The sequence below is a fragment of the Microcebus murinus genome, chromosome 26 (assembly GCF_040939455.1).
Source record: "Microcebus murinus isolate Inina chromosome 26, M.murinus_Inina_mat1.0, whole genome shotgun sequence".
NCBI classification, from domain to species: Eukaryota; Metazoa; Chordata; class Mammalia; order Primates; family Cheirogaleidae; genus Microcebus; species Microcebus murinus.
In genome coordinates, this window is record NC_134129.1 from 6,358,228 (window position 1) to 6,380,456 (window position 22,229).

The 22,229-nt window shown below is 37.7% G+C and overlaps 1 protein-coding gene across 3 annotated transcripts in view; it reads left to right on the plus strand.

The window, feature by feature from the left end:
- The window catches only part of TMPRSS11A (transmembrane serine protease 11A), a 60,284-nt gene that overhangs the window by 22,443 nt on the left and 15,612 nt on the right, over positions 1-22,229 (plus strand). For 2 of the 3 annotated variants that reach the window (XM_075997850.1, XM_075997851.1), the window contains 3 exons: positions 11,552-11,619; positions 13,602-13,762; positions 22,052-22,223. In XM_075997850.1, the coding sequence (XP_075853965.1) occupies positions 11,552-11,619; positions 13,602-13,762; positions 22,052-22,223 (401 nt within the window). Of the gene's footprint in view, positions 1-11,551; positions 11,620-13,601; positions 13,763-19,904; positions 19,944-22,051; positions 22,224-22,229 lie in introns of all 3 variants that reach the window. The other variant, XM_012760968.2, reaches the window with a different exon arrangement.

The following is a 22,229-nucleotide window of genomic DNA, read 5'->3' on the forward strand; positions in this document are numbered from 1 at the left end:
AAATATATAGAAAAAATTAGCCGGGCATGGTGGCGCATGCCTGTAGTCCCAGCTACTCAGGAGGGAGGCAGGAGGATTGCTTGAGCCCAGGAGTGGGAGGTTGCTGTGAGCTAGGCTGACGCCACGGCACTCTAGGCTGGGCAACAGAGTGAGACTCTGTCTTAAAAAAAAAACAAAAACAAAAACAAAAAACCTAGACTTGTGTAATATTCAAGTTATATGCTAACAATTTTGTGAAAGCTAAATACAAGACTTCCCCTAAAGGGAAAAAAGCACACTCAGTTATATAAAATAATTCTGCTCAGGATGCCCATAAATCCTCATTCAAAAACTAAATTCAGATTAAATTCCCTGACGAGAAAGCACAGAAGCACAGAGTTATTTTAAAAGGGAAGAAATGACAGCATATTGTTTTGTTTTAGCCAAAGAATTTATTTTTCAGAACATTTTCTTTCTCATAGCAGTTGTCATTTTTTCATGTCACCATCCTTGTCTATAGCGTGCTCAATGGCAACATATTTACAATGACATCATAGATGGAGTTTATAATCTATATTTTCAGTTAACATTAAATACGGACAGATTTTCTATCTTGTGATCTCATCTTCCCCAACCAACAATTAATGTTTACAAACTGATATACATCTTTCTACTCTTTTAGAGTATCTTAGAAAAGACCATTAGCAATCGATGCTTGAGTAATGCCCGAATGAACCTGGAGCCTGCACACATATATACCCCAATACCTCTTCTACTCCTCTAATACTAAGTGACTCCACGTGACCTCCTCATTGTAAAACAAAACGAAACAAAAAAAAAAGCAACAACAACAACAAAACTAAATCTACCTTACTTAAAAAGATAAACAAATTCATCAAATAATGGAAAATATTATAATTTAACTGTGAATGTTTGAAATCTGTTTCATTTATGTTATACAGCCAACATTACTGTTATTGTGTTAACTAAGAAATTCTGTCTCACTGAAGTAAATGGACAGGAATGCAATAGATCTTAGAATAAGTGAGAGAAATGCAGAGGTGCATGTCCAACAGAAACTGTGTTTCAAAGTGGACATTTAAGTTTTCGTTAAGCACGGGTTTCCAGGAGTGCAAGAATCTCAGGTACAAAAGCTGAGTTAAGTAATGACACGTTATTATCATGCGTACATGCAAGGCCTTTTTCTGGTTGTCATTGTTTATATTTTTAACGTTTTTATTTTTAATTATTATGGGTACATAACAGTTGCATATCGTCGTTTATTTATCCTCCTTCATCCCCATTGCATAAGCCCCTGCTCCCCTCCCCAACAGGCAGCCATTCTGTGTTTCATGTGCATTCTCCATGCAAGTACTTCCGGAAGCAGCATCACTGGGTAATTGAGTGTTCATACGCTTGATGTGACTAAGTGGCGCGGGACTGCTCCTCACAGTGGCTGAATCAGCATGCCCTCCCATCTGCCCTGCGTGCGGGTTCCATGTCCCCACATCTTTGCCAACACTTGGTGTCCTGGTCTGTTTGGGCAGCCATAACAAAAATACCATAGACTGGGTGGCTTAAACAACAGACACTTATTTTATACAGTTCTGGAGGTCAGGGCGTCCCAGAGCAAGGTGATCAAGGCACTAGCACGTCAGTACCGAGTGAGGGCTTGCTTCCTGCTTCATGGAAGACCATCCTCTTGCTGTGTCCTCACATGGTGGAAGTTAGGAGAAATATTTTTTTTCATGAGGACACTAATCCCTTTCACAATGGCTCCACCCTCATGACCTAATTACCTCCTAAAGACCTCATCTCCTACTACCCTCACCTTGGGGGTTAGGATCTTAAATATGAATTTTGGAGAAACACAAACATGCAGTGCACATCACTTGGTATTATTTGGATTTCTAATTTTTGCCAGCCTAATAGGCATAAAGTCCCATTTTACTTGTGACTGAATTTGCATTTCTCTAATTACTAATGAATTTGTACATCATTACATATACTTATTAGCTTTTGGACTTCCATTCCTATAAACTGCCTATACATATTCTTTGCCTATTTTTTTATTAGAATTGATTTTTTATTTGTTTTGCTTTAATACAAATTTGTATTAAAGCAATACAAATAATACTTTGTCTTTAATTAATAAAAATTAATACTTTGCTATATTTTCTAGATATTATTAGTGTGTTGGTTGTAAACATTGCACTCATCTATTCTGTCTTTTATTAACATTGACCATTGTCCTTTATGAAATGGAAATATATAATTTTGAAGTAATCATATTTGTCAATTTTCTTTGCCTTATGATTATATTTTGAAGGTTTTTTTAAAGAAATACTTCTCTCTTTCTAAGTCATAAAAATATTTTACTATATTTTCTTTTATTAAGTTTATAGTTTTACCTTTTACGTTAGGTCTTTCATATATCTGGAGTCCACCTTTGAATGTGATATTAAGTAGAAGTTCGATTTTTATACCCCAGATAGTGTGTCAATTTTCAAATATAACCAATGAAACAATCAGAGCTTTTTTCAATGTATACCATGATTGATTATTGGGTGTACTGCATTTCTCAGCACCTGGGTCTTGCAGAAGAAACATGATCTGTCTCCTTAAATTGTTTCCAATCTCTTTGGAGAGATGTGAGTAGCACACATGAAAATGAACAGCATAATGTGATATAATTAAAGACTAAATTGCATGTTGAGTACAGCAAGTGCAGAAGATTTTCAAAGAAAAGAAATATCAACAAGGGTCCCATGACCAAGGAAGACTTTGTATTATTTTACCTCTGTTTAAATAAGACAGGTGGTTTTCTCCCCCTATTCCCTCCACCAAGTTAGCTTTAGAAGAATTACAGGAAGGGTTTATGCCTCATCCTGAGCCACTCCTGTTTATTGTTGCTAAATCCCAATGAATAAAACCAGATTCTTTCTCTGTCCTGTATGGGTGCTAATTAGATAGCCAAGAAAGACAGGTTGCAGGTCCTGTTCTTCCTCATATTGGGCTTTACCGATTCAAACGCAAATGGAGATCCAAAGTAAAATGAATTCCTGCTCAGATACTGCTGAAATCTATCCCAGTTCCCTGAGATCGTGGGACAGACATTATCTCATCTCCCATATCATCCTTCAGAGAAGATTCCAGAAACCAGACACCTGTGATTCATGATACTCCCACATAAGTAGATCACTTTCATTATTATGCAGATTTTACAAGTTTAAATAGAGGCACTGACTGAGGGAGTTATTCAGTTAGAAAATATATTTCAGAAATAACAAAATATTTTAAGATCATTACAAATGTTAAAGTTATAAACTTGTAATACTATAACAATAGTAACAGCTAACATATATTGAATGGAAAGCGCCACACCAAGCACCTTCTATGTATTATTTTTGTTAATCCTCAATTACAACCTTATGAGGCTGGTACAGTTACTTTTTCAGTTTTTCAGGTGAGAAAGTCAAGGTACTGAAAGGTTAATTTGCTCAAGGTCATGCAGCCAGTAACTGATGCAGTCAGGATTTGAAAGCAAGCATTCTGATTCGAGATTCCATGTTCTTAGCAAATTTCTACCCTCCTGGTGCTTATCATCCAAAGGAATCATCTGTGTGATTTTACCTCCCATCTACCACCCCACAAAATACCAGAAGTTAAGCATTTATCCTTGTTACATTATTCTCTTTCAATTATACTACTAACATGAACCAGTGACCACCATCTCTATTAAGGATGACAACAGTTGGAAGTTTACTTAGGGTTTTCTCTCTTTCAAGAAACACTGCTCCTATGCCCAAGGCAGTTTTAAATTTTATCTTCTTTGTACTCAGAAATATCAGAAACAGGGCCCAAAATGACCCTCAAAATATCCTTGGGACTATAGGTCTAGAGTTGTAGAGACATAGAACTTGGAAACAGAAAAAGATACAAAGGAATAAATGTAGTTTACGAACCCTCTCTAAAGGAATTAGAAGGCAAAGGTGGGGGATTTGTCTCTGATAGACACTGCAGCAGGAAGTTCTGCTGAGAAAAAGCAACTGAGTCAAGGTGAACTTAAACTTAGCGAAGGTGTTAAACACTACCTGAAAGTTGGGATTGCACAAGGAAAGAGAAGTAAAAGATGTTCAGTGCTTAGAGTTAGACTATAGCTAGAGAGAAGTAATTGGATTTTTTTTAAAAAAAAAATTAAGCAGAGACTAGCAAGAAATTTCATGTTCAGAAGTTAGAAAAATTGGATGTAGAATGTGGCTAAATTCTTACTTGAGACCTCAGATTTACCTTCATCCTGTAATTGAAGATTAGGCCTGGCTGAAAGATGGGTATCACTACCTCTACCTTCAATGTGTTTAATTAACATCCTAAAAGAAAAAGCTAACTGATGTATATCTTATGCCTAATCCGAAATGTAATACCTCAAGGAAGGCATTATTGTCCTCTCTGTACGGATAAGAGAACTAAATTTCTGAAGTTAAGGTCTACAGTTAGTAAATGATGGATGAGTGATTTGAAGTTGTATGGGTAACTCCAAACATATTCTCTTTCCATTAAATTATTCTACTTGTCAGGAAAGGACTTACCTAAGATAGGAGATAAAATTATTAAAATCCATATTAATTCTTCTCCCATTTAATTTTTTAAATCCATAAAGATTATAAATCCTGCATGCATGAAAAATATGGATGAAATTGCTATTTGCAGGAAGTTTTTGAGAAAGAAAGCAGTATGAGCTCTCTGTAAACTTCCTGATGAAGTTGTAAAGATAGCATAGTATCACTCTGTCAGCTAATCTATTTAGATTATCATTCATCATTCATCAAATATAGCACTACATTAAGTATTATAGGAAAGGCTAAGAGAAATAATTCTCTTCTCTGTCTCCCCTTTCTGTCTTACTCTCTCTCATAGAGTAATGAAATTTAGAGATTTAAAACCCACAAACCTGGAGAGGACATGAACCTTCTAAATAATGATTTTAAATATTTTTAGTACAACTTGAAACAGATTAGATGTTATAACCTCTTTTAAAAAGATAATTCAGAGATCTAGGTTTTTGTAGAAAGTTAAGTTTGCCCTTTATATTCTTTAATTGCAAATTTTTTTTAATCCTGCAAATTTATTTTGCCTCTTAATCAGAAATATAAATCAATTTCAGATAAAGCTATTCAATATATTGCTACACATTATATGTGATTAGTTAGTCACAGTTGCCTGCCTGTTTCCTTCTGACACTCCACAGAGGAACATGGAGGAAGGACTACTGCAATCAAAGAAATGACTAATAACATCACAAAATATGAGACCCCGTTTGGTGATCTCATTGCTTCCTGGTTTGGGGTAATCAGAAAGTCATACTTGCACGGTGATCTCCCCACACACCCACAGACCTCGTATGACACTGGCTCCAACTGCCTTCTCCAGTGGACCTGGCACTGGGCACAAAGCTTCAGGAGTCACCCCTGATCCCCTGGAGGCCAACACGCCTCAAAATCTCATGAGCATCGCTCAGTGCTCCGGATGGTCACGCTTTATCCAGGCTTGAGAGAATGGTTCACAGCTGACTTCTTGAATCAAAAATAGAGTTTTAAATAAGATATACTAACAAGCTCAAAGGATTGCAACAGAACTAACCAAGAGTATGGTCTTCATATTTAGAGGGCAAAAAAAAACAACCAGGCTGCCTTTGGAGAGGAGAACAATGGGTGTCTTTTAATTGATATAAATGGTTGTACGTATTTTGGAGGTATCTGTGATATTTTGATACCTGTATACAATGAGTAGTGATCAAATCAGGGTAATCAGGATATCCATCATCTCAAACATTTACCTTCTCTTTGTGTTGGGAACATTGCAATTCTTCTATCTATTTGAAATAGTCAATAAATTATTGTTATCTGCACTTTGCCTACTGTACTATCAAATAGTAACATTTATTCCTTTTCTCTAACTGCATTCTGTACCCCTTAACCACCTTTTCTTGCTCCCCCTGTCCCAGTTTCTGATGCACTTGCACACTGCTCGCTGTCACCAGTGGGTGGGACCTCTCAGTGACAGCCTGCCTGTGTGCCCACCCGAGGCGGGCACTGTGAGGGCATTAACAGGCGCTGAAGCAAAGCTGCACAGCCATGGTCTCAATCCTGGCTCCATGGCTCCCTGCTGTGTCACCCTGGGCAAGTCGCTTCCTCATCTATATAGTGTGGATAATAATAGTTCTCACCTCAGAGGGTTGATGTGAAAAGCAAATGAGTGCAGATCTAATGGAGTTGGGTTTCATGCACAGTTGGCAGACAACAATGGTAACTATTCCTACAATTATAACCCCTGCAGTCTCACTATAGGATCTTACCTCAAGGAATCTAATTACCTGAAAATGTCCACAAAGAGAAAAAATTTCCCAAAAACTCATGTGCAGGCCGGGCGTGGTGGCTCACACCTGTAATCCTAGCACTCTGGGAGGCTGAGGCAGGTTGATTGCTCAAGGTCAGGAGTTCGAAACCAGCCTGAGCAAGAGCGAGACCCCGTCTCTACTATAAATAGAAATAAATTAATTGGCCAACTAAAAATATATAGAAAATATTAGCCGGGCATGGTGGCACGTGAATGTAGTCCCAGCTACTCGGGAGGCTGAGGCAGGAGGATTGCTTGAGCCCAGGAGTTTGAGGTTGCTGCGAGCTAGGCTGACGCCACAAGCAGTCACTGTAGTCTGGGCAACAAAGCGAAATTCTGTCTCAAAAAATAAATAAATAAATAAATAGCATACTTAATTTTAAAAAATTCATATGCAATTTTACTTTTACTCTAGGAACATTGATTTCAATTTGATGTAAAACAAAACACATTAAAAAACTCTTGGAAAAATTTCCTGGTAAATCTAAGATTTTTTGGTAAATAAATTCTCATTTTCTTTTATTCATTTGTTTATTCAACAAAAACGTGCTGCATGCCTACAGTAGGCAAAGCACTGTGCTAGATATTGTAGAATGTTAAAGGACAAATCACCATTTCTATGGATAAAAGGTGTGCAGTTAGTAAATAAGAAAATATGTTGGCATAAATAACTATATTAAAGAGTAGGAGGTGTAAAAGGTATTAAAAAAATTAAGACAGAAGGAGGAAAGATTAGTCTGAGGATTAAGGAATAACACCAACGGAAGGTGTTATCCAAAGGTATTAACTGGCCACTTACAAGATAGTTGTTATTTAGAAAAGCACAATGGGGAGAGTGCTATGGACCAAAGGAATAGCCTGAGAAAGGCAAGTGGGCAGGAAAACGAGAGGGCAATGGCTGAAGGTGGTGTTGGAGACTGGGCCAGCAAGTTGGCAATGGAAAGTGAGGCCCTTGAACGCCTGACACTGTGAACAAGAGGGTAAAATGCAGTTGCTCTCTATTCTCTCTTTCTACCTTGAGTTTAGCCCTTGCAGCAATGTAACTTCAATTAAGCCCTCTGTAAGGCTAAAAATGTCTTTTAAAAAGCAACTCTTCTACCGACTTTTCATGGTACCCTTATTATAATTAGAAGAAAGCAACAGGATCCAAAGCTCTTCAAGGCATGGTTTTGGTTTCTTCAGTTCCAAGGAGCTTGTCCAGGGTTATGCTGGGAGAAATAGCTTTTATAGTCCATTTGCCAATCTTCAGTGGCATATCTATCTGAGGTTTGCATTCTCAGCCACAAAACACTCCCTGTGTGAGCAGAGACTGCTGTAAGGGGAGCCCATCGGGAATCATTGGACAGAGAAAGGCAGGCGACATGTACAAACAGAGTTAGTTCGGGAATGACAGCTGAATGACTGGGCGAGTCTGTTTTTTTTGAGTTGACAGCCTCTCCCTAACTCTTTCATTAAACACCCAACTAACCTTCAATTGCCCTCTTAGAACTTAATCTCAGTGCAATTCCCAGCATTTCACAATAATCAAAGGAAGGAGGAACTACCCTGCAAGGGGGGAGGGTCTTTTGCTCAGTGTTAGGAGGCTAACCCCAACTACAGAATCCTACAAATGCCCTAATGTGGGAGGTAAGAGAGATTTATAAATCACTAACTCTATTAGGTTGTGCAACTAATAATAAATTCATAACAAGCTGGCATGCAGCTTCAAAAATAAAAGCCCCTCTGAAACTTCAGGGAACTTAGAATCTTGGCAGAAAGAATGTTTCTGATGGTGTAAGCCTTGATCTGCCAGGGAAACATAATTTCAGGGTCTCAAGAAGCTGGTTTCTGTAAAAACTCCATTCATCAATCAAATCTATGTCATTTTTCTCTGATTTTCCCCCTGTTGCAAATGCATTAGTATAGGAACCTTTTTTACCCATCTTGTGTCCCATTTCTCAACGTGTTGTCCTCAAACTACCTGTATCAGCTGAACATTCCTGGGCCTCATCCCAGACCTGGCAAATGATGTTTTCTAGAGACACGGTCCAGGAATTTCATAAAAAAGAAACTTCTTTGTGACTGTGATCACGAAAGTTACATCTACCTACATTTCTTCTTATGTTGTTCTTTCAACTCTTACTTCCTATACAACCTAACCATTGAAAGATAGAATTGATGCTGAGTTTAGATATTCTTGTCACAGGCCCCTTGCCAGAGGAATTATGTTATCCAGAGTCAAAAACATAATCCGATGCCTTTACCAACAAGTTGCAAACGGCCAGGAATCAATTGTGGGTGGAATTTACTCAGAGGATAATTACAAACCAAACTTCTTTAAATACTCAACTGTTATTTACTTTTCTTCCTTTTAAAATCTATCACTTTTTTTTTTTTTTCAAAAGAAAAAAGAAATAAAATCAATCACTCTTACCTCCCCGTTCCTTTTTGTTTGACTCTCTTTTCCTTTTTTGGACTCTATTGTGCTCCACCCCCACAATGAATACTGACTTGTGGGTGACAAGAAGAGAAATGATAATAACAATGTCCCTCTTGCAAAAACATGTCTTCCAAAATAGTTTTGTTTCTAACATGTAAACCCCATACCACCTCAGCCCATTTAGATTTCCCTCATTTAAGTACAAGTAAAGACATACTTTGGATACCTAGCAATTTCTCTAAATTTTTCTAAATGTTGTAGTTGATTTTAACTTTAATGTGTCAACAGAAAAAAAGCCAAACTCTGTAAAATAATTTTAAAGAGATTTATTCTGAGCCAAATTTGAGGACCACGGCCCGGAGCCACTCCCAAGAGGCCTTGGGCAAGTGGACTCGGTGTGACTGGGTTACAGTTTGGTTTTTATACATTTCAGGGAGACAGGGGTTACAGGTAAAGTCATAAATTAATGTGTGGGAGGCATACATCGGTTTGGCCCAAAAAGGTAGGACATCTCGAGGTGGCGGGCTTACAGGTTATAGGTGGGTTTAAAGATTCTTTGGATTGTAATTGGTTAAAGACATGAAGGAAGCTTTGTCTAAAGGCTGGGAATGTTTTAACATAAGGAGCTATAATCAGAGATAAGCCACTGGACATAGATTTGTTATATGAATTGAGGACCTGCAGGATTGTCTTGCACACCCTTAGGCCTATTAATGGGTTACAAAGAATGTCACCAAGAAGGGAGGGGGGCATGATGAGGCATGTCTGACCTCCCTCCTCCTGGCAGACAATTTAGTTTTAGAATATTTCTTTGGCCATGAGGGGGTCCATTCAGTCAGCTGGTGGGGAGTGAGCCTTAAAATTTTATTTTAGTTCACAAATGCTATTACCAAAAATATATCTTTATAAGTTTTATACTTTATCTTTAGACCAATTAACTGTTTGATAACTGCTATGTGTTCTGCACGAGAAATTGAAGTGAAATGTACATCACATTTAACAGGCAAGGCTGTGTAATTGAGAGAGAAGAGACAGACTCTACAGATAGAAGACCTGGGTTTAGGTTCCAGTTTACTATTATCTGCATGATGCTAGTGAAACTCATGTAATGCCTGAGTCACAGTATCCTCTTTCGGTGGAATAAGAATCAAAATAATTCTTATTTTACAGAGTTATTGTAAGGGTTAAAGGAAATAATGACTATTTTGGTTCCTAATGAAGTATTTATGAATTCCTAGTAGTGATAAGGAAATCACAACTTATCCTTTGATCCCTGAAACAACCTTCTCTTTATTTTTATTTTTTGTCTTTGACAAAATGAGAGTTGGTTTTCCTGCCCTCTATTTAAGGATTTAGGATATTTTGTTTGCACATTTGACTCACCTTCTGTGCAATGTGAATGGCAGTGCCCACATTCAGATGATACTGTTTTCAAGCAGGTACTAGGGGATACCGCAAACCAAACACTAGGTGTGGTAAACCACAGCATCGCAGGTGATTGAAACCGTGCATTCGGCCCCAGAGCAGTAACTTCCCTTCTCCTTCTTTGATGATAAGACCTGCAGCGCCAGGAAAGGGGCCAGAGAGCCACCACCGGCAATCAACTACCAAAAGATACCCAGCATTTTTATGTGTTTAATCTTTATAGAATTGTGAGTGGCAGATCAATATCCTTGTTTCACAGGTTAAGAAACTGAAGCTCAAATTGAGTCAGTAACTTTGCTGAGGTTTCGCAGTTAATGAGTAGTAGGATGGGCTCAAACCCGGGACTGACCCATGGTTCTCTCTGTCACCTCTCAAAGCCTCCTCCCAGCCTCATCTGTGCTCTGCATCTTCCTGCTTCTCCTTCTGTGGAGTTTTAGGAAGACATCTGCTTCCGATAACTACATCAGCACATTAGAATTACTTGGGTAATCTGAGTGCTTAGGTCCCTTCCAGACTAATTGAAACCAAAATTCTGGGAGAAGGGCCCCAGCATCTATAATTAAAAAAAACAACAAAAAACTTGAAAATGATTCTGTTGCACTTTGAAGATAGAGAACCACTGATTTAACACATTGACTGCCACACTAGAAAAAAATATTTTTTTCCTTGGGGTCATGGTGTTTTATTATGAAAATGGAATAAAAACTTCAAAACCAAAATGATCCTTTCTAATTTAATGGAACATCTGTTACTTTTTTATTGTCTTCTGTGTTCTTTTTAAAAAAGAATATAAAAACTTGGAAATTAGTAATGTAAAAGGTAATATGAAAGCTTGAAAAATAGTTCATAAGGGGAAAATATTTTTCTTGACTTGTCAGGCTTAACTGTAATTTAAAGGTAATCATAAATAGAAGAGCAAAATGTATTGACTTCTATTTATTTAATCCATGTTTTTAGAATTAAGTTGTCAATATTAATGGTAACAATAAGAACATCAGGAAGTAAGACTTTCACCAACCAACTGCAGGGTTTTTCCCAGAGGGCCACCCACCAGGTAACATGTATATGCTACAGCGTGGTAGCATGAGTTGCCTGCACACCACATGGCTTCCAAGGCAAAGAGACATGTGAGCTATGAATACACATGCTTCATGAGGCCCAGGTTCAAAACTAGCATGAGTTAAATACAACTCACATGGCAGTTAATTTATTAAATAATGATATTACTTCTGTGAAAAAAAATTTCTATTGTTTTAACATTTAATAAAGGATATAGTATTATTGTAAAATATCTTATTAACACATACCTTCTCTTTCTTGTTGCAATAACAGGTGGATGAGATATTTATAGATTCGGCCTTGAACAAGCACTATATCAAGAACCGAGTAGTCAGACTGACGTATGTATGTTTGGGCAAAGATGGAGTCATAAGCCTGGAGGGACAAAGGACAAAGGAGACGGGGACCCTCATATATTATGTGTTTAAACAGCCTAGGCTCTTGGCTAGGATTTTTCACAAACATTATCTCTACAACAGTTTCAAGATACAGGGCTGACCACATTTTCTACACGAAAAAACTAAGATTTAAAAAAAAAAAACAAACAAAAAAAAAAAACAAAAAACTAAGATTTAGAGATGATTAAGTGACATGTTCAAAGTTCTCCAAGTGACAGAACCAGGATTTAAACCCCATCAATTGATTGTTAAGGCCTGGAACCTTCCAGAGCCCATGACCTTGGGAAAACCCAGCAGCCTGTCATTGCGTGTGCTAGGTGATATTCTTTTGACAGATACATCACTTCAAACATATTAAGAAGGCAAAGTTGACCACAAAATGGAATCACAAGTTTTACCTGTAGTAAAGCCCGACTGACAGGAGGCATGCCAAAACAAAAAGATACTCCTCTTGTAATAAATTTTCTTTTTGTTGTGGTGGAGGGGAAGACTGATTTCAGTTGTGAAAATTGCTCAGAGTTTTCATTTATGTTATTTTGAAAATCACATAGAAGAACATACATTCATAGGCACAAGCCCGTGAGACTTACAGACTCATCTTCTTAAAGATAAGGAATATATTCAGACTTGGATTTATTTGAAAGAAATGATAATTATTTTTCTTACCAATAGACTAATGCCCTGTTGGCAGATTTACTCCAAGATTTTCACTTCTTTACTGAGTAACTAGTGACTTCCATAAGGATTTTATAATATGAATTAGATAATTTCTATAATATTTAGGAAGTAAAGAGCATATAAATGCTGGAATTTTCTAGATTTTCAAATTCTGGTTTACCATAGCATTCTGGTAACATTATCATAGTCTTACAACCTCATTTGGATGATAGCCATTTTCACTATGTAAGTTTTGTGTGGGTCCAGAGAAATCCTACCTAGTAAAAAAAGTCAAGTCCTCTGATTTAAGAGGGAAAACTATTTGGTCATCTGTTTACCAATTTTACATAAAATTATGACTATTTACATCTTTATATTTCAGAAGCTACATGGACTACTGTACATAAAATGTCTACGAATTGATATAATTTCCTCCTTTTTAGCTAAAAGATTCAGGAAAATGGGCCCCTAGTATTTTTAGAGCTTTTATTTTTTGTGATGTAAAAATAAAAGACAGGGAAGATCAATATGCATTGGTTTCAATTTTTAAAAAGACCTGTAATTGTGTGATTTTCCTATTTTAAGAGTACATAAAAATTCAGTTCCACAGGTAAAGGAACTTGAACCTGTTTATATGAAAATCGTTCAAGGAACTTTTCATGTTTAATCTGGAGAAGAGTCACAGACCACAATATTGCTGTCTTCAAATATTTGAGGTAGAAGAGGAAATTTTTATGTATGTTTCACCTGGTAGACCTAAGACTTATGGAATGGAAAATATAGGTAGACATATTTCAACTCAAAATGAAGAATTCTCAAAATCAAAACTGACAAAAGAGAAACAAGCCTCTTCAGGGAATTAAATTTCCCATCATTTTAATTACTGCACTGGGGTTAGAGGACCACTTGTGTGGATGCCGTAGAGGTGATTGATTTGGCCCAGGAGAACACAAAGTTTCTTCTCACCTTCAGAGTTTATGATTTTGATGATGACTTTTTTTTTTTTTTTTGTCTGAGTCATACCTAACTGCTGTAACCAGCCTTCACATGAATAGGGAAAATGCACTCAAAACATAATGAGAGCTAGAAGAGGGAACGCATAAAATGACGTTGGGTCAGAGTGACATGGAGAAGAGTGTGGATGTGAGAGGATTAACACTGGACACTCGGCAGTCGAGGTGTAATTCATGGAGAGAACACATGGGAAAGACCACATGGGACAACACCAGACGTATTCTTTGAATATGCGTCTTTCTCTTGTTTCACAGTCCAGAGGAAGACGGTATGAAAGCTGATGTCATTATGGTGTTCCAGTTCCCCTCTACTGAGCAAAGGGTATTAAAAGAGAAGAAAATCTATAGCATCTTAAATCAGAAGATAAGGAATACAAGAGCCTTGCCAATAAATGCCTCATCAGTTCAAGTTAATGGTAAGCAGGTATCTTTCTATGTGATATGGATTGAGTCCATGTTTTGTCTAATTTTCATTCCAGAAAGTAGCTAGGATTTAGAAGGAAAAAGTTTCAAGTTAAAGAAGTGACATTTCCAGATTTTACTATTCTCTGATAAAAGCGTGTCTGAAGATAGTCATCAAGTGGTTTTCCCGGTAGTCATCGATTGGCACACATCCCAAAATTAAGGCAAACCTTTACCAGATTAACCAAGAGTTAATCTGACCCAGCTATTGCCTCCATGACTAAGCAAGTGAAAAATACCAAGGGTTTAGCAACAATGGTATTTCTGGGTGGGACCTTCCTAAGCCGCAAACTCATTTGTTGCCTTTAAAAAGTATGGGTAGTTTCTATATATGGTGATGTCATGAAGTTTTTGTTAGCTTTTTTCCTATGGACATTTGGAAAAATGGTAAGCCAACTCTGAAGCCACTAAAGCCATCTTATAAATAATGCTTTAAAAATCACTGAACTAGAAGAAAATCACCGAAACCATTTATACATCATTCTACTTTTCTCTTTTATATACATTCTTAGCTCATTATACCATTATCATTTCTCTAAACTAAGAAGAACCAACCTTTATCAAGGCCCGCATCCATGGCCTTTACATGAAGTAACTTATTTAACTTCTATATTCTAATGAATTAGGAAAATTCACCTTTATAGAAGTGAAAGTTGAGCAAAGAGAGTTAAGAAGTCCAATAATTAAAAGGAGGTAAGATTTAAACTTAGATCTCTAATTTTTTTTTCTATTTCAATAGATTTAGGGAGTACAAGTACAGTTTTGTTACATGGTATATCATAAAGCAGTTAATAATAGTGCACTGATCACCTGAACAGTGTGCATTGCACCCAATTGGTAACTTTTTATCCCTCACCCCTCTCCCACCCTCCCACCTTTGGATTCTTCAATGTCTGTTATTCCATTCTGTATGACCATGTGTACCCATAGTTTAGCTCCCACTTGTAAGTGAAAACAGGAGGTATTTGATTTTCTATTCCTAATTTATTTCACTTAGGATAATGGCCTCCAGTTCCATCCAAGTTGCATCAAAGATATTTTTTTCATTATTTTTTTATGAGCTGGTGTGTGTGTGTGTGATATATATCTCACATTTTCTTTATCCACTCATCAGTTGATGGACACTTAGGTTGATTCCATATCTTACTACTGTCAATTGTGCTGTGATAAACATAAGAGTGCAGGAACTGCTTTTTGATATAATGACTTCTTTTCTTTTAGATTAAATAATCCCAGTAGTAGGATTGCTGGATAGAATGATAGATTTACTTTTAGTTCTTTGAGAAATCTCCAACTGTTTTCCATAGAGGTTGTACTAATTTACATTCCCACGAACAGTGTGTCAGCATTTGCTTTCACCACATCCATGCCAACATCTATTGTTTATGTACTTTTTAATAATGCTCACTCTGTCTGCAGTAAGGTGGTACTCACTATAGTTTTTTTTTAATTTTTAATTTTTATTTTATTGTATTGTATTTCAGAGTATTATGGGGGTACAAATGTTTTGGTTACATAAATTGCTTTGCACAATTTGAATCAAAGTTGTAAGTGTGCCCATCAGCTAGATAGTGTGTACTGTACCCATTAGGTGTGAATTTACTCATCCCCCCCATACCTGCTTGATTTCTGATGAGTTTTATTTCCATAAGTGTTGTTTGGTTAGTTCCAATTTGATGGTGAGTACGTGTGGTGTTTGTTTTCCCATTATTGTTATGCTTCACCTAGTAGAATGTTCTCCAGTTCCATCCAGGTTAATACAAGAGGTATTGGGTCACCATTTTATATGGCTGAGTAATACACCATGGTATACATATACATTTTATTAATCCACTCATGTATTGATGGGCACTTGGGTTGTTTCTACATCTTTGTAATCGTGAATTATTCTGTATAAACAATTGGGTATAGGTGTCTTTTTAATAATATGTTCATTTTTCCTTTGGGTAAATACCCACTGGTGAGACTGCTGCAGCAAATGGTTTGTTTTCCTAGTTCCTTGAGGCATGACATTAAATTGTTAATTTTTTATCTTTCTGTATTTTTGATGTAGGCATTTAGCACTATAAACTTTTCTCTTCACAGTGCTTTTCTGTATCCCTGAGGTTTTAATAAGTTGCGCCATTGTTATTATTGACTGTGGAAAAAAATTTAATTTACATCTTGATTTCATCATTGAACCAAAGATCATTAAGGAAACAGGTTGCTTAATTTCCAGGCATTCATATAGTTGTGAGAATTCCTCTTAGAATTAATGTCTAGTTTTATTCTGCAGTGGTCTAAGAAGATACATGATACGATTTTGATTTTTTAAAATTTACTGAGACTTGTTTTGTGACATAACCTGTGTTCTGTCTTGGAAAATGTACTATGTGCTGATGAAAAGAATATATATTCTGCAGTTGTTGGGTAGACATTCTGTAAATGTCTGTTAGGTCCACTTATTCTAGCATCCAGTTTAAGTCTAGCGGTCTCGTGTTTCTTTGTGCATTTCCTGCCTTATTGGTGTATCTAGTTATGTCAGCAGAGGGACAGGGCCAGCCGCAGCAGAAGCAAATGCGTGTGTGCTTGCTCAGACGGTTTGGTGATCTTCGGAATTCCTGATGTCCTCCATTCCCTGCTCAGCCCTGGTACAAAACTGGGCACAGCTAGCCTGTCAAACTTGACCTCATTCATTCCAGTGATAAGCAAAAGTCCCAGCCCTAAGGAGGGTGGCAGAGGGAGCTTGTGATGAATTGTGTTGAGGTCTCCTAGGAGTGGGAGTGAGAAGGGTAGGGACGGAGGAGACTGAACCAGCTCCCTGGCCTAGGTAGGTAGGGACACAATTCACCTCCTTATCACACCACTGTCATGGGGCTCATGACTTTCAGTTCAGATAGACACTGTCATTTTCCTCCAGGGCTAATGTAGCTGAGGGCCACAGGAAATGCCTGTCCTGTAGCTCTCCACCCAGATGGCCTCGGGGCAAATCTTCTCTCCGTGTAAAGCAGAAAGCTGTGTAGCTTGCCCGTTCTCCGCTGCAGGAAGCTGCATCTCCTTAAAGGAAGAGGCTAGGGCACTTCCTTCTATGCAAGTCTGTCACTGGAGCTGCAGCGATTCCTGAGTGCCCTGGAATGACTGTCCCCTGGTCACCTGTGCCAGTGACCTGCAGGAACAGCCGCAGCTACGTTGGCTGCAGAGTGTCATACTGAGGAGGAGAAATCCCTGACTGGAGGAGAGCATGCACTCTGGTCTCCCTTGTCCCATCGATCTCTAATTCTTTGAGAGACTCCCTGAAAAAGGGTTCTGTGGTCAAACGCATTTTAGAAATTCCATCTGTGATGTTCATCTCTTGGAAATTAATTCCTTATATTACCTTATTCAATATTGGGATGAGTTGGGCTAGACAGAAACTTGTTTACCCTCATACACTAAGCTGCTTCCCCAGCCTCTACTTCCGGCAGGCAAGTGCAGATTTCCCCTATACATGCGATGGACACCTCACTTTCGAGAGTCACAGAAGAGAGGGATTGGTAGGGATTGTTATCAGACATGAAACAGGATGCCCTGCCTTCGTAACAAGATCAGGAAGTGAAAATCTGAGGTAATCGAATGGGCAGGAATTTGCTGGTGTGACAAAGAGCTGCTCAGGGAATAAACCTGAGGACCTCTCCCAAGTGGGAGGGAAGAAACTGTCAAGTGCTTAATCCACCTTCTTTGTTAGATGGGGAAGCAAATGAATTGAGGTTGTGCAAGAGTAGCCATTCTGATCAGTGAAATGATATGTTCTGTGTAATTTCCAATAACCAGTTAATTTGCCAGGAGTGTAAAAGTCTGGGCTATCTGACACCAGAAATGAAGCATGAAATGTTCATTGGCTGCCTGGCCTTTTTGTTCCTTACAGACTGAGCTTGTGAACTTTAGCTTATTTTCATGGCTATCCTAGATTCAAAAGCAGGATGTGCTGATGGAGAACCTGATTTGAGAGTTATCTAATTCTAACTACACTGAGTCACTGCAAGATCAAATAATTGGCCCATGCATTTCCCTCCATTTTCTCACCTGTGAAATTACAGTAATAATGTTTGTTCTTCCCGAAATCACAGAAATATTATAATATACAAGAAAATAGAAAACATAATGGGGAGCAACGAGGCTATTACTACTGAGAAAGCTATTAAATTATGCATGTGCTTTGGAAACTTGAAAGCAATAATATGACTGATTGACTGATAGTATAAAGAGGCAGATCCTAGAAGGTTTCAGAATTTTCAAAGCTAAAAAAGCAGTGTTTACTAACACTTAGGAAAAGTCCATTTAGTGGAAATCTCAGTAGGATCCTTAAGGCAATTCTTATAGGCAAAAACATTGCTCTCCAGAAACACTTAATTTGGGGACTTCCAAGAAATAGAAAATGGCTGAGATTCTAGATCAAGTCTAGAAATAACCCTGTAGCCCAAGATTCATTCATAATTTGTCAAGATTCTGTATATGGTTTTGACAAATACCTGTGTGACATGGGTCCTCCACGAGATGCAATGTGTGCTCCGTGTGCCATCATGATGCTTGCAGCCTGGAAAGCCCTCAGCACTAACCAGATTTCTCCCAGCTCAGAAGTGTGTTAGGGAGTGGTGGCTTTCAAGACTAAAGTGTTAATGTTTCTTTTCACTTCCGTATACCTGGAAAGTAAAACTATTTGGCCAAAATTGGAAATCTTCAACAGTTACTTCTGTATTGACAGTTTACCTCCAGATATGATTATTGCCCCTAAACATTCTATCCTTAAAAACCCAATTACACTCACAGCCATTACACTTAACTCTGATACCATTCTTGGAAATGGGTGACTTGCATCTTTCCCAGACTAAGTTGACAGTGTTTTAACTGAAGAATTCTAAGCATACCATTTTCTACTTTAATACATATCTAAGGACAAATAAATTAAATAGGTTTTTTAAAAAATGAAACAAGTAATTTAGTACCATAGACTACATTTGACAGAAAATTGAGTTCCTTCTGTAGATTAAGCACTAGAGAATCTGTCCTGAGCAATTGATTCTTCACCATACAGTGATTTGGAGATGCTTTTAAGAGTATCCTTGAATTGGATATTTTCAAAAGCTCCCATTTTGCAGAGTTCTTCATCACTAGTTTCCCTTGTGGGATTTATAGAAAGTTAGTAGAATGAAGCATTCTTATTTGGCACAGTGGGGAATAGGATGCCAAGAATATGAGTCTGAGAAACATGGCACTGATAGAAGAGAGTGAAATAGTTTATTTTCATCTGCTCAATAAGCCATTTAACTTGAAAATCATCATAGTTTTCATGCAACCTTCCACTAACTTAAGTTTATTTTCCCCCCAGCTTTACTAAGGTATAATTGACAAATAAAAATTGTCTACATTTATGGTGTACAACATGATGTTTTGATATATGTATATGACTTTAAATGTTTGTATTTCCTTAGTTAGATTTCTAACTTTGTTGGAAATTGACAAAATTTAATCTTAGATTGTGACTAATAATTATCCTTTACCAATATTCAGCAGATGTTGGAAGAGAATACACAATAATTTGTTCATCAAAAAGGAGCATTTTGATCATTTAGGAACTGTGTTCCAAAAGTATTTAAAATATAGTTTGTGTGGGAGTTTTCAAAGTTTTTTCATTCTAAACTCTTTGACCAACAAAAGCCTTATGTGAATTTTAAAGTAAACAAAAGAAATCCAGACAGACCTGTTCTGGTTGAGGCTGGGTTTGAGGATTGGAGACCCATCCACTTGCTTCCTCTTTCCCATCTCCTGAAGTAGAATCCAAAGATTTACCTTGCACAGCTGGAAAACCATGGTTCTGTATTAATACAAACTATTTATGGACTTTAATCATCCACTATTTATGCTTATACTTGAGATATTATCCACCTAATTAGAGGTTGCCTATAAATCTCTACAAAAACTGTACACATACGTGCTATATCACATAGCCATCATCCTGACCAATCTATATGTTTATCTAGAATCCATCTGTGGCCAGTATCTTCTGATAATTCCTGGTCATTGAGACCAACCAGGAGACTATCAAATTATCAATCTTTTTTTTTTTATTTTGTTTTTCAGCAATGAGCTCATCAACAGGGAAACTAACTGTCCAAGCATGTAAGTCCAGTTAGTTTGTATAAACAAGTTCAATTTCTACATCAGAAAGGACATCTTCAAATATTAATGCATAATTTCCCATCTCTGTTCCACATTTTCTTTGGGAATAATAATTGGACAAGAGATTTAAATGCTTTTTTCCTAACTCCAAAACTGATCTTTCAGTCATGTTCAAGAAAAACATTTACATGGTGAAAATCCTGAGGTAATTTGATAAAATATATATATATTATATATATATATTATATATATTTTTTTCTGGTTTGGAATAAGTGGACTTGCTTTTACAATTTTTTAAGATTCTATTAAATGTGCTTTCTGCTGAGAAATAAAATAATGAGAAAATGATACATGAGGAGATAAATCCCATTATCTGTGACTGACCTACAAAATATGCTCAATATATTCATCTTTATAGCTAACAGTGGCTTCACTAAATCACTTCAAATCACTGTGGCCTATAATTTGAAAGATTTTATAAAAGTGATGATGAATTTGAGCAGTGGGGTTTATGCACTTGCCTCTGTGTCTTGTAAACACCCTAAATATTTTTTATTCCTTCATTCAACTAATATCTTTTAACATCTACCAACTACCATTAAGTGTGCCAGGAGCTGGTGGTACCATTGTGAATAATACATGATCCCTGCCCTAAAATTAGCATTTGAAGGTGGGAGAAGATATAAACAAATCAGGAAATATGAAAATAGTAGGATAAATGCTGACGGAGAAAGTGCACAGTGCCACGAGAGTTGGTCAGAGGGTCAGCTCACCTGGTCTCGTAGAGTCAGAGAGTGACCCCTGAAACAGGATAAAAGAGAAGCTATGAATCAAGTGACAGGTGGGGTGAGTGTCCCCGGCAGGGTGAGTGGTGTGTAAAAAATGTCTTCAGGCAAGATAGAATGTAGTTGTTTCTTGTAATTAAAAATATCAGCATGGCTGGAACATAGAATGGGCCCTGAAGGGTAATGAGAAAGTGATGTGATTGATGGTAACCAAGGACCAGAACCACTCTGGGCAACGAAGAGTCACTGAAGGGTTCACACACTTTAGCACAATCACTCAGGTTGCAGGGGCAAGACTGGAGGCAGAGAGATGAATGGGGAAGGTGTGCAGACCTGCAGATGAGAAGAAATGGTAGTCTAAACTAGAGTGATGACAGAGTGATGGAGATTTCTAAAACAGCTGGCTACAGTTGGAGTATAATTAATGCCAATAAAATAAATTTTCTTTTTTGGTGCCTAGTTAATTGGACCAAGAATTAACCCTACCATATTTTCTTTATTAGCCCTATGCTCCAAATAAGCCTAATTCTTAGCAAGAAGCTTAAGTAGCAAAGTCATCTCTGATCTGATCCCCATGATAGAGTACATGTTTACTGCTGACAATATTGACTGTGATGTTTGGGTGGAAACATGGAACCCTCCATCCTGAAGAGTGAGAGACTGGTCATGATACATTAACCCATGCACACCATAGAGCTAGTGACTCCACAAAATAAATGGCAAAGGGGATTCCAACAAATGAGCAATCAATTGTCTGCCCAGTGGGAGTTGCTATTTTGGTGAGGACTTCATGTCAAGGTATCACTGCTGGGTCACCTAAAACTGGGAAACTGTAATCTTAGTAGGAGCTCCCGGGATATCTGGATATTTGACAGTGCAAGTCCTCGGGGCATATTTGACATTTTGTGGTGTGTCAATCCTTCGCAGCTTATCATAGCTTCAGTAGGCAACATATATCCACATGTACAAGGGTAGGGAGGAAGCAAAACATCAACACATTGGGAACTATGAGAATGGATAGTGATGCAGTATAATACATGCTTATATAATGATGGGTGCTCATATTGCATTGCAGTGCCCAATTAGGCTCTCTGTATCAAAGATTAGAGAGACAGTTCTTCTTCCCAACAGATTTAGGGATATGAGTGGTTTTTGGTTACATGGATGAGTTGTATGATGGTGAAGTCTGGGCTTGTAGTGCACCCATCACCTAAACAGTGTACATTGTACCCAACAGATAATTTTTATTCCTTCACTCCCCTCATACTCTCCCCTCTTCTGAGGGGGGGACAGTCTTAAACTTAATGATCTCATCTTTTTCAGGTTGTGGCAAACGAGTTGTTCCATTAATAGTCAACAGAATAATGTCTGGAGACGTTGCAGCCAAGGCTGCCTGGCCTTGGCAAGCTTCCCTTCAGCGAAACAACATCCACCAGTGTGGGGCCACCTTGATCAGCAACACGTGGCTTGTCACCGCAGCGCACTGCTTCAAGAAGTAAGT